Source organism: Trichoderma reesei, assembly GCF_000167675.1.
Source record: "Trichoderma reesei QM6a unplaced genomic scaffold TRIREscaffold_9, whole genome shotgun sequence".
Classification (NCBI taxonomy): domain Eukaryota; kingdom Fungi; phylum Ascomycota; class Sordariomycetes; order Hypocreales; family Hypocreaceae; genus Trichoderma; species Trichoderma reesei.
In genome coordinates, this window is record NW_006711156.1 from 578,072 (window position 1) to 590,589 (window position 12,518).

Genomic DNA, 12,518 nt, shown 5'->3' on the forward strand with positions numbered 1-12,518 from the left:
GATTGAAGAGGAAACTGACTGAATAGAAAGATACGAAGCAAGGGGAGATTTTCAAAATGAGCGAGCATATACTGTAATTGCGCTACATATCAAGAGAGAGAGAGAAGAAGAGAGAGAGAGAGAGAAGGGAAGAGTCATTTTTCCCTAGACGCATCACCAAAACGGTTATGCATTGGTAAAAGAGGAAATCATGTGTGTACAGCGGTTCTATGGGCATTTCACGAATCAAAAGAAGAAGACATGTGAGCAACGCACCATGTAGACTGTACCTATATACGTTAGCGGTTGTTCTATCCAGGTACTCCCTACCTGGGTAGGTATTTACATCTTTTGAGAGACTCTTTTTTTACTTTCATCTTTTCATTTTGCAACATGGCATATATAAGGGGGTGGGGGACATACAAGGCAACTTCATGATACATATAGATAGACTGGGCAGAGGTCTCGGTTCAAGCATCTTGTTTTATATACACTGACTACTATTATCATTGTTCATTCTTCTTTCTAGATTGCAGTTATATGGCACACACTCTTTATAATCATCTGATAACTAGTTTAGGTCGGTATTACTTCCAATATTGTATATTTACAGGCTAAAAGAAGAAGGAGGAGGACTACAATTATCGAAGAATTTCTGCTTTTTCTGGTTCATTCAACGATCCAGCTGACAAGACAGCAGCAAGTTCATATCAGTTCCCACTTTCCGCTCATCTATGCCCTCTTCCCTGATAAAGAGAAAATCCTGCACTTCATCAAAGAATCGTGCCGTCACTGCGAACGTCGTTCGTTCACTCATCTTCTCTCTTGACTCACTGCACCTTTTTTTCTTTCTCTCTCTTGAGTTTGATTTCCCTAAAACAACTCTTTGCCCACCGGATTAAATCCCCCAAATTCTCTACATAACCAGATTTCCATGCCTAACATGTAGTATGATTTCCTCTTGTTCATCTGCCAGACAGAAAGAACCTCAAACGGCAGCGGCGGTGGTGGTGGTGTGGGAGACAGTGGGGGGGACAAAAGCCTGCATCTTACCTCGGCGCTGGATGAAAAGGAAACTGTCAAGCCATAAATCAGGACCACGTGGCTCTATGGTTTGGTATCACTACAAAGGAAAAAAAAAGGGAGCCGAAAGGTCCTCGTCGCTCTGAGCCCAGGCCATGGCCGAAGAGCCCGGAGAGGTGGCCAACGTCATACTAGTCCGTAGAACTCCCATCCGTCGAGAGCTCCGTACTGTGTCTCGGCCTTCTGCAAGCTTGGCGAGTCTTCGGCATCCCGCTTCGGCGCAACTTCCGCTCGAAATTCTTGCGGAAGTCAGAGCTCTTCGTCATCCAGCTCGGTCGGCTTCAAAAGACCGCCGACCTTTTGCCGTCTCTCCATGTCGGCAGCTCGGGCATCGCGCTCCTGCTGTTCCTTTTCGACAATGAAAAGCTCGGCGTTGTCGCCAGCGAACTCCTTCAGGGAGATCAAGAAGTCACGCAGGTTGAGGCGGAACTTGTCGTACTGAGTGTTTAGCGTGAAAAGTCCCTCCACGAAGCTGGCCACTTGAGCGCTGCGCACGCTGTTAGCATTGAACTGAGAGAAAAGAGCACTGACGACGATTACTTACGCTTGAAGGTTAGGGAAGGCATTCTGCAGAAGGGTGGCGACAGACGCCGAGAGGAACTCTCGGTTGCTGGTCCCGGCCTGCGCCTGATCGGGGGTGTAGATGGGTCCCTGGATCTTGGGTGGTGTTCCATCAGCCGGGTGGATGAAGTAAAAGAGCCTCATCAGCAGCATCGACTGCGTCTTGAATCCCGCCTTGTGGTCACTGTCCGTCACCACAAAGAGCACATCCTGCAGAATGCTGACGAAGAAGCGCTGGAAGAAGGCGTTGGCCGTGCCAATGTCCGTCTTCTCGGCAATATTATTGATCAGCTCCAAGCACATGTTAAGGCCTGCAGCTTCAACGTCTCTGTTGTCGTGCTTGAATGCCCAAGAGCACGAATCAATGACAAACTTGAACTGGTTGTTGTCGAGTTTGAGCAGCGCTATCAGTTCGTTAGCTGATGTGTCCAGATATCATCACACCGTGTCTGAACTTACCAGGGAAGCAGTGCAGGTTGATGGCTCGCAGCAGGTTGAAGAATTCAACTCGGTGCTCAGGGTATTCTGAAAAGTCCTTGTTGATCATCTCCAAGGTGCACTCGAAGACGTTCTCCATGATGGTGGGGACCTGATCCTCCATCAACGCCTATTGCCGTGTTAGCTCTTCATCAAGGACAAGGTGATTTTGGAGGATGACATACAGCAAGCTTCGTGATGATGGTCGACATGGCCTTGAGGACTTCGGCATCACGGGCTCCTGGGACGTTTCGGTTGTAGTCAACCAGAACTGAATCCAACAATGGCGGCACCATCTGAGTCCTGACAGCCTGCAAGTCTTCAGCCTTTTCGACGTAGGTCTCGATCAACTTGAGGATTTCCTTCTTGATGGTGCGCAAGCCGCGAACCTTGGGCATCTTTGTCGCCAGGTCACCTGTAAAATCTCAATTTAGTACCCATCTTATAGCAAAGGGAAAATCAAGAGTCGACGGGCACACATACCGTCTCGTGCAACAGCCTCGGAGATGAGCGAGCTAGTGGCTCGATACATCTGCAGCATGTCGTGATAGATTCGACCAATTTGCGGATAGAAGTAGGGGCCGGTGGAAGAACAAGCGGAAACGTTGGTCTTCATGATGTTTCCGATAACCTTGATCGTCTCCGCATCTTGAAGAATCGAGGGGTTGATGTTCGCCTGCTTGATAATCTCGTCCCAGGCAGCATTAGGAATGTTCATCAGCTCAGCGAGCAACCTCTCCTGTTGATTCTTGTTGCCCTGAGCGGCCACCATATATCCACAAGCCTCGTAGAAGGTGTGAACCTGCTGAGGGGTCAGATCACAGGTGATCTTGCCCATGTTGCGCACGATTTCTTCAATGAACGGCTCTGACTCGCTAGGCTGGAGCGCAACGAAGTGGCGGCGGCATTGCCTTGCAATCTTAATGAATGTATCGCATGCCATATCCTGAACACCTGCTCAACGGTTAGCACAAGGGAAAGCAGGGGGGGTGGGTACATGGCAGGGAATGAAATCATACCTTCGTGAGACTCATGCATGAATTCGAATAGCTTGTTGACGACGGTCTTGAGGAACTTCCAATGAGCTTTAAGAAAGCGCGGGTACTGTCCGACAATGTACATAATGTTACTGGCGACAACGGCCTTGTTGTCCTTGCCACGCTTCATCTCGGTAAGGCCTAGAAGATCCTTAATGACGGTAACCAGGAATCGCTTCTCCGTTTCCTCATTCATGGCGAGGGAGATGGAGCCGATGGCCCAGCAAAGGACGTTGCAATTGTGCCATGACCACTCAGAGCCGTCCACCTGTCGAGCCAGTTTCTCCGTCATGATGTTCTCGGTATCGACCACGTCCAGATGTGTAAGGTAGACCAGGCATTCCCTGATGGTCTTATAGAGCTGCACAGTGTCACCCTCCTTGACGAATTCGCGGACAATTTCTCCCTCGTCGTTTTCCACGATCAGGACTTCCTCGGGACGGACCATCTTTTCGATCATAACGACTCGCAGGTTCGAGAGGATCTCGTTGTACTTGTGCTTTCGAAGAGGATAGTTCATTAGGAGGGTCGGGTTGGGAGCTCCGCTTCCAGACATGCCGCCTCCGACAGCCAGCAGGGGGTTGAGATCGGTAATGGGAAGCTGCTGCATCTCCTCGTAGAGCTCTTGAACGAGTTTCAGCCAGTAGTCGAGGCAGATTTTGAAGACTTCTCGGTCGTCAATCTGCGATATCCTAACGAGGTAGTAGTGGCCGTGGAGGAGGTAATCTCTGTTAGGAAGGTTCTCAATGAGCTGCGAGCAAAGTTAGCAAAGCAAAGAGAGTCGAGGAACGCGTATGGGGTTCCCAGTCATTCTTACATTCAGGTGCATGCCAAAGAAGTTGCACAAAAACAGAGCAAGGTTCTGGACGAACTCCTGGTCCCTGGAGTTGCTGCTCGGGTACGTCGCCTTGAGGTCGAGCGAGACGGGGATGATATCGGCAATCGTCGTCAGGACCTCGGTGAACATCTTGACCAGCTGTTCATCGTACGAGTTGGGCTGTCCAGGTCCGCCCGTCTGAAGACCACCAATCTCTGTGAGGCACTGAAGAGTGACGTTTCGGAACTCGGGGACCGACAGAAAACGGGTTCGCAGAGTATCGATGAGAGGTGTCTCGAAGATGTAGCCGAGCGGAATCCAGTTGCAGAAGCGGAGCAGCGTCTCGAGCGTGGCCTTGATAAGGCTCGGTTGATTGGCGGAGTTGAGGACCTCTTGGCAGAGCTGGAAGATCTGGGAGAACTCGGCGCACATGGTTTGCTTCAGATTCCTCGTCTTGGTGGACGTCATTTGCTCCGCTGAGTAGTCAAAGACCTCTTCGGACAGCAGGCGAAGGATGATCATGTTGTTCTCGCAGATCGAAAGGCTGGAGTGGCAAGACGAAATGATTTCGTTGATGAAGGTGGGCCAGTTGTGCGGCCATTCTTGCTTGAGGATCGAGACGAGCACGAGGTTGAGCTTGTTGAGGAGCGTCTTCTGGGCTCGTAGGGTCTCTTCGCTGTTCGAGCACTGGATGATGAACTGCACGATGAAGTTTCGAATACCTAGGACGGGCAGACCAGAGCGATTAGCAATGCTCGGTTGGGTGGAGATGCAGCACCGGCGGAGGGGGGCTTACCTTGGCACTGCTCCCGAGGCAGAACTTTCCATCTTGTCATAATGACATTGTCGAGAACTTGTAATCCCAGGTCTGTTTTCCAGATGTTAGTCAAAAGAGAACATGGAATAAACATAGAATCCGGACGTAGAAAGCCTAGGCTGCAAAGGTATTGCAACTAGCTCGTTGGTGGCTTGTCGCGCACGCGCGAGGCGTGGAGGGGGCGGGGGGAGCACGTACACTTGGTCTGGGGATACTGCGCGTCGGAGAGGATCTTGTCGACCATGAGCCAGGCATCGGGATCCTCCTTGAACTGTAGTTCGAGACAAGCCGTTAGCGATCGTCATTCAAGCGTGCTCGAGTGCTGCCCGTGCTGCACAAGGTCGGCGGCGCGTGGAGGGGGGGGGGGGAGAGAGTCGAGGAGTATTTACCTGGTTCAAGGCTGCTTGAGCTGCTTTTTGCTACAAGATCGAGCGAGAAAAGACCGAGAGTGTCAGCTCCAATACCGTCCCATCACAGTTTCCATCAAGAGAGAGTCGACTGGCAAGGTGCGCATACCTGCTCGCCGCGACCTTCGTAAAAGGCCCGGACCGTGCTGTCGAGCTCCTCAATGGTAGGCATGGCGGGCGAGACACCGGCGAGGCGAGGCGAAAGGCGAACGTGTAGTTTGTGTGTGTGTGTTTTTTCGAAGGCGGGGGAGATGAAGTAGAGGTTGAGATCACGGATCGAAGTTTCGACGGGAGGGACACAAAAGGTCCAGGACGACGCAGCGCACAAAACGGGCGGGCTGTGCGGTGCGTCTGCGGCGGGGTTTTTCTTATGGGAGGAGGGGGGTTTCTGTTCTGCTGGTTTCTTCTCTCTCGGAGCGCAAGAAGGTCGGCAACAGACGGCGAGGAGGAAGGGATATGAAAAAGGGCGTGAAAAGAGAGGCAAAAAGGAAAAGATACGTATGGGCGGGTTTCGTGGAGGAAAGAAAATTGCAGGGAAACTCTTCCAAGTGAGGGAGAGTGAAAAGGCGGGTGGGGAGACGAGGTTAAGCAAAAGAGGTGCAGCGGATCCTTTTCCTGCCCACCTGCTGCTTGGCCTTTTGGCTCTGGAAGTTCAAGGTCGCTGTGCTGGACCGCGACTTGCGCTAACGGGTGCTGCAGTGGGGGGGTCAGTGCGGAGGCTTTCCAGGCGGCTCGATGCCTGGGAGCTGCGCTGAAGAGCCGGGAGCTGTCCGCTGTAATGCTAAAGCCGGGTGATGACCTCACAGGACGTCCGAGGCGACACCAGGCAGCTGGGAAGAAGATGGATGGAGAGAAACAACCCGGAGAAGATGCTGCTGTGCGAGGGTCAAGAACATGCACGGCAGTTGAAGGTGTATGAGTTCTGCGTATATCTAAAAGGTTCATCGTCAACTAAGAAAAAAAAAAAAAACCAACAAGCTCATCCATCTCCAGGTACCGACACGCAAACATTGCATCTGGCACTGGCGGGGCCGAGCTTCAAATCATCCATGCATGCCTTTGCCTTTTCTGCTCCGTGCATCCATCTAGTACGTTCTACCTTAGTAATTCGCCCTCCCGTTGCCTCTCAGCCTCCTCCCATAGGTACCTAATTAATCGCCTCGCCATCAAACCACCTTGACACAGACTATGACGCCAGACTTCGTACCGCTACAAACGGTAGCCTCAACCCCCCTCTCAGCTCGTTTCCAGCTCCAAAGCTGCTTCACCTTATCAGCTCATGGATACCTAGTACTGCAGTATCTTGAGTATCTAGGTAGATACTACAAGCATCCATCCTCTGGAGAGATTGCACCAACCTCGGCCATGGAACTAAACCTTCTCCGTTTTGCTCCCTTCGCTAGACCGGAGTTAGCGTTATCATGACGTTGCCCATCTTCAAACTCGTCTCTAACTCCATGTCACTGTAACGGTAACTCTGTGCTTTGTGCGACCATCTCATCTGTCAGCCTTTTCGGTGTCACAAATCTTTTCATATCGCCGTCGATTCACCTGGAGGTACTCTGTCTCAGTTAAGGGCCAGTAATGCTTAAGACCCGATATCCTTTCTTCTAAACAAAAGGTTGTATTTTATGGTGTTTATGAGTACAAACCGCCGCATCTCTTCAAAGGACATCGCAAACGCCACGCATTCTCCGACAATTGCAACTGTCTTCTTCCCAAAATCACTCGATGTAGCTGCTGTTGTAACACCCAAGACATCCTTTACAGATGAGAGCGCCACCGCCCGCCTAATTCCTATGCCTTACCCGTGTAGCCGCACTCAGCCAGGCTAGTCTTGAGGGCATCAAGAGCCTTGTCAATGTCTGTCCTGTTGGGGTCCATCTATAACATCAAATCGTCAGTATAATGTTTGCGACTGCACGAGGCTGGGGATTCTTCTGGGCACTTACGACCGAGACACCCATGTGTCCAAATCGAATGTACTTGGACGCAATCGCCTTGTGCAAGCCACCGGCAAAGATGACGCCCTTGCTGAGCAGCTTGGGCAGGATATCGGGGATCTGAACGCCTTCGGGCAGGTAAATGGCCGTCATGGCATGCGACTGGTCCTCGGGCTTGGTTGCGACAATCTGCAGTCCGAGGTCGGAAATCGTCTTCTTGATCTTGTCAGACACCTCCTTGTGCCTCTGGAAGCGCTCGGACAGCGGCCGTGCCAGGATCTGCTTCAGCGCCGTGTTCAGGGCACGGACAAGCTGCGGCGACGGAGTGGCAAAGTACGAAGGCTTCTTGGCCTCGTAGTTTTGCATAACTAAGAAGAATTGCTGCGTCAGTATCAATCCCCCTCCATGCTCAGATAAGGCATGTAAGCAGAAAAATCAAAAAAACATACTGGGTGTCCAGTTCTTCATAGAGGCAAAATAAGACGTCGGAGGTGCCTTTCGGTTCTTGAACGTCTCCATCGCCCGTCCGCTGAACATCGAGATGGACAATCCCGCAGGGCATCCGATGGCCTTCTGGCTAGCAGTGATGACGCCGTCCAAGCCCCAATCGTCAAACGCAATCTCCTCGCAGGCCACGCTGCACACACCATCGGCAATGACCAACGTCTCCGGAGAGACCTTCTTGACGGTCTCGACAAGGCCCTTGAGGTCGCTCACAACACCAGTCGAGGTGTCAACATGAGTGACGGTGACCAGCTTGTACTTCTTCTCCGACAGCGCCTTTTCAATCTCTGGGAACTGAGGTCGTCCGCCAATGGGGCCCTCGAGCTTGGTGGGCTTGGCTCCGTACGTGGTCAGGCAGTCGGCGAAGCTGTCGCCAAAGTAGCCGGTGCTCAGCACCAGGGCCTCCTCGCCGGGCTCGATCAGGTTGGCAGACACCAGGTCCCAGCCAAGAGTGCCGGAGCCGCTGAGGATGAAGGGCTGCGACGCGGGATCGGTCGTCTGGAAGAGCTGGCGCAGCATGCCCAGGGTCTCGCCAAAGGTGGCCACGAAGCCAGGGCCGACATGGGACTCGCTGCGAGAGCCAATTAGCCTTCCATCTGCGCATTTCGACAAGTAGAAAAAAGCAAGGCGTGGTACCTAAAGTGGCTCATCGACTGGAGGACGGCATCGTCAAACTCAATGGGCCCGGGAATGAGCAGAGCCGGATGCGCAGCTTGGGAAGACATGGCGGCTAGCTGGCGACTGTGTAGGCGTGGCGGCGACTGTGCTTGACGAACGAGAGACTCGGAACTCCAACGACGACAACGCAGAGAAGAAAACGAAGACGACGGACACGCAGCCGGATAAGAAGAAGACGAAGACGAAGACGACCTGGAAGATCTGGGGATGGGGGTGGAGGGGTAATAGCTGCAGCTGGACACCAGCCCTGCGGCCACTGATTTGCGGGGCAGGCCCCCTAAAGCCCGGCGGACAGAGGCCATTTGATGGCTTCAGGTTTTCAGTGCTTCCGCTTCAACACGCTTTTGCGCCCGAGTGACTGCCTACCTACTAGTAGATGAACTCCCCACTCAAAAAAAAGCATGGGGACGGGATGCAAATGGCCGAGGGATCTGGGAAAGGCTCACTGCTAGGCACGGAGAAGGCATGGCAGGCGAGCAGGGGGAATAAAAAGGGCCAATTGTATGTGATGCCCCAGCGGCTGTCCGGCGCTTGCGCTTCAGCGATTGCCCGATTGCCGGTGCCGGTACCGGGACAACCAGCTTCCCCGCCGTTGGGACGCGGCGGGCTCCGGAGCTGCCTCGGCATTTGAGCCGCTTCTTGGTCGTTCAACCTCAAGTGTGGCCGTGATCAGTTGCTATTCTCTTGCTCTCCCATGTCATTTAGCATCAGATACCGCATACCATAGGTAAGCCAACACGCAGCTCACTGCTCGAGAACACTCTTTTTCTTCAAACTTCACCAGCAATCAAATAGCAGATACTGTCGACCCGACCTCGGATTCTTTCGGCGGCGCTTCATCGCAAACTAGCGGCTATAGGTTTAACCGCAGTCCAACAGGACGGGATATCACAACAGTTTTTTTTCGAGTCTTCAGCAGCCAGAATTGCCGCAGCTACGCGTCTCAACAACAAGCCGCGACTTTCTACATCAGACACGCCAGCTTCCGGCTACTGCAAAGATCTGAGGATCCCACCTTGACACGTGCCGATGGTCCAACCCAGGTCCACGCCTCCACAAGCCACTCGTACCAGACCTTGGTGTCATCCGTCTGCCTCCACATGCTCACCTCCAGCTCGGTATCTGCAGGGAAGTAGAGCGGCGTCTGTTGGTTATGTTAGCAACTACGTGATAAAAAAGACCAGACCAGATGATGGTGATGCTCAGACTCACCTTGAGAGGGAAAAAGATGGGGAACCAAGACACCATGTCCTTGCTCTTCTCGCCAATTCGTTCGGGGTGAATGCTCAGCTCCGTCTTCCTGCCCTTGTTGGGGCCAGACTTTTGCTCGTATAGCGTGGACTCAAAGTACCCTGCCAGTCCGTGTGTCACTCCGCGAGTTCGCGCAACAAACGTCAGATAGCAGAATCTCGAGTTGTGATCGTTAGCTCCCGCAGCGCCTGCCATGGAACCTCCCGTGCCGCCGACAACTCCTCCAGAGCGCCGTGCGGTGATGGCCTCGAGCGTGGAATCGGGAATGGGGTGGGAAAACTCCCATGCTTCCTGAAATCGAGGGTGGCCAGGCACCCTCTGGGCCACAAAGTCCAGTTGATACAGGCTCACCACCCAAGGCGTATCGTAGGCCGTGGGGTCGGTCTGAGCTCTTGAGCTAATGTCCGTATACAGCTTCGGCGTGGAGATGGGGCTCAGGTGCGCCGTGTAAGACTGTGGAATCGAGATACCGTGAGGCTTTGCAAGAACGTGCTGAATGCCATCCAGACACTCGGGAGAAAGCTCGTTGTCGCCAAAAGAGCCGAGCAACTCGGAGATGAGGATGTCAACCTTGCCATACACTGGCCCTGTCTCGGGAGAATCCGAGAGCAAGGGCCCCTTCCAGGCTCGCATGTCTGTCTTGACAACCTTCACCTTGCCTCCCCACTTCAGGGCGTTTTGGCGGAGCAGGTACACGTACGCGTTGGGATTCTTCTCGACAGCCCAGACTTCCACCTCGACGCCGGTGGACTGTGCTGCCTGAATGGCCTTGGTGACTATGGGGCCACGGCCGGAGCCGGCAACTGCCATGACGACAACACCGGGCTTAGAAGTAGGGAGCTTCAGTTCGCTCCAGTCCTTCAAAGCCTCCGCGATGGCTAACTCGTACTGGTCATACTTGATGGCGTCGTTTTCAAATACCTCGTATGTTGCCGACTCCAGATTGTCCGACAGGGGCTGTAGCGGGGATTGTAGCCAGTCTTGGAAATTCGTGAGAATGGGCGTCTCTAATGCTGAAAATGGAGGCTGTTGTGTTTCCAACCACCGCAGATATTCGCAATGACCATTGGACTCCGTAGACACGCGGAAAGCGGGCTTGTGAGCCTCCTCCAAGCTGGGGAAGTCGGCTGCTGTCATAACCGACTTTTCATCCTTGCCGTCTTCGGCAATGTGTGAGACGTCAGGGCCAACATCACAGAGCAGAATCCAAGGGGCATTCTTCAAGCGCATGTAGGCGAAGATCATATCCTGGTGCTTCTTGGTGAGACTAGGATAGCCGAGCTTGTTGTTCTGGAACACCTCAGGGCCAAACGTCAGGTAATGAAGAGGTTCAGAGAACCATCGGTTCTGCAGATCCTTCTCTGGCACGACTCTCGGCATCTTCAGAGCTACAGAGGGTTTAAGTTAGTGAGCTTCCTGGCGGGATGAGGAGCGATTATAGCAAGAAATGATGGGGATCTAGCTCACCAACAAGAAGCCGGGGGTTGTATCTGCACACCGATCGAATCTGATGCCAGGAATCCCAAGTCGTAAAGATGTCAATCTCGCTCTCCGTGGCGTTGGTAGCCTCCGCGTTCAGTGACGACAGCGTCTCCGCCTGAGACCCAGCAAGAGGTTCCCGGTACATAGGGATATGAATCAAGATGGTGATTGCGGGAGCAATCGTGAGCGCCTCCTGAACAGCCCTAGAATACTGCGCAATCCCCTGACTGCCGCCATCCTTGGACGCATCCCGGCAAGGCCCCGTGATGATGATGCTCTTCACGCCGCACCAGCTCGCATAGTTGATCTCAAGGTTGAGCACCTGGCGCGAGATATTGGCAATGACGGGGTCCTTTGAGCAGAGATCGATCCAGGGACTCGTATAGGCGACATAGGTGTTGACCGCCTGGGAGGGAAACATGCCAGTGTCCTCCGGCGTGAGAGGCGGGAGAATGGGATCAGCCCGGCTCGCCGTGGCCTCGCTCGTTGCCTTCTCGCCATTGGCCTTTAGCGTTGCCAGATGCTCAGACACAACCTTGAAGACCCGAGACTTGAAAAAGCTGTTGGTGATTGGCGTCGTGGCCACAGCAAACTGCATACACGGTCAGTCTTCTGGGACAGTGTTGCCGTGCCATCAGCTCACTTGCATCTTGGTTGAGCAGATATCCATACTGCAACTCCGAGAGCGGCGTTTCCCTCTTGGAGTCGTGATATCCCAAAGTGAACATGGGGCGATTCTCCCGAAAGTCTCCTCGGAGGGAAAAGCCGCCTGCGTCTGAGTCTGAACCCATTTTGGTGCGCAAAGTTGTTTCAAAGAGCAGTTTCTGCTTGTCCTCCTACCCGGAAAGGTCTGTCCCGTCTTGTTTAGTGGACAGTTATCCAAGTAGACAGTTTCTGCTCTCACCGAAAATAAAAGGCTCCCGCTAAGAAATCGGCGGCGAATAGCAAGAACTTCGACACTCGAGACTTTTCCGCCAAACTCGTGGGTGGGCAGAGAAGATCAGCCTCCGCTCACTTGGAGGTTCAAAGCTGGAACGCTTGAGTTTATGCGCATCCTTTTTCTCAGTGGGAGCGAGCGGTACAGTGTCGACACAGTGCATCTGCTTGTCAGTCATGATCGTGCTTGCATCCTCCCTAGGTGGGAACATGATGGGAAAAAATCGCGAATCTGACTGCATACTCCTGTAAATTGTCAATACGGGACTGGGGTGCGAGAAACAGCGTGATTCAAACTCATATGAAGCGTGAAAAAAACTCAAACTCTCCAAGCGAATCCCCTCCCATCAATCTCACGATCTTATACTTCAAGCACCCAACAGCCAGTGTGAACTACCTTCATCCTACACAGTCAAGCTAGTCCGCTAGCCTCCTTTATCGATAACAAGATTTCGCCCGTCCCGCCAAAATTTTCTAAGCCATTGAAACCGCAGCCTTAAACCCAAGAAGCGCCTCAGCCTTCTGTAGACGGTTTTGCGCGGCCAA

At 53.0% G+C, this 12,518-nt stretch overlaps 3 protein-coding genes across 3 annotated transcripts; all 3 read right to left on the reverse strand.

The window, feature by feature from the left end:
• Positions 1–1,311: 1,311 nt before the first annotated feature.
• Positions 1,312–5,350, reverse strand: TRIREDRAFT_62120 (uncharacterized protein; the record flags this gene model as incomplete). Its single annotated transcript, XM_006965415.1, has 12 exons — positions 1,312–1,549; positions 1,607–2,027; positions 2,083–2,230; positions 2,286–2,515; positions 2,584–3,057; positions 3,120–3,888; positions 3,955–4,676; positions 4,751–4,822; positions 4,877–4,890; positions 4,966–5,042; positions 5,161–5,190; positions 5,288–5,350. The coding sequence occupies 12 exons, from the start codon at positions 5,348–5,350 to the stop codon at positions 1,312–1,314; spliced, it is 3,258 nt and encodes a 1,085-aa protein (XP_006965477.1).
• Positions 5,351–6,788: 1,438 nt separating this feature from the next.
• On the reverse strand, positions 6,789–8,402 carry TRIREDRAFT_121814 (alanine-glyoxylate aminotransferase). Its single transcript, XM_006965416.1, has 4 exons — positions 8,262–8,402; positions 7,571–8,196; positions 7,131–7,489; positions 6,789–7,062 (listed from the first exon to the last, which is right to left on the reverse strand). The coding sequence occupies exons 1-4, from the start codon at positions 8,348–8,350 to the stop codon at positions 6,976–6,978; spliced, it is 1,161 nt and encodes a 386-aa protein (XP_006965478.1). The 5' UTR covers positions 8,351–8,402; the 3' UTR covers positions 6,789–6,975.
• An 865-nt stretch (positions 8,403–9,267) lies between these two features.
• TRIREDRAFT_107383 (uncharacterized protein) lies at positions 9,268–11,827 on the reverse strand (the record flags this gene model as incomplete). Its single annotated transcript, XM_006965417.1, has 4 exons — positions 9,268–9,447; positions 9,516–10,942; positions 11,022–11,596; positions 11,709–11,827. 4 exons carry the CDS (start codon positions 11,825–11,827, stop codon positions 9,268–9,270), a joined length of 2,301 nt encoding a protein of 766 aa, XP_006965479.1.
• Between the last annotated feature and the right edge of the window lie 691 nt (positions 11,828–12,518).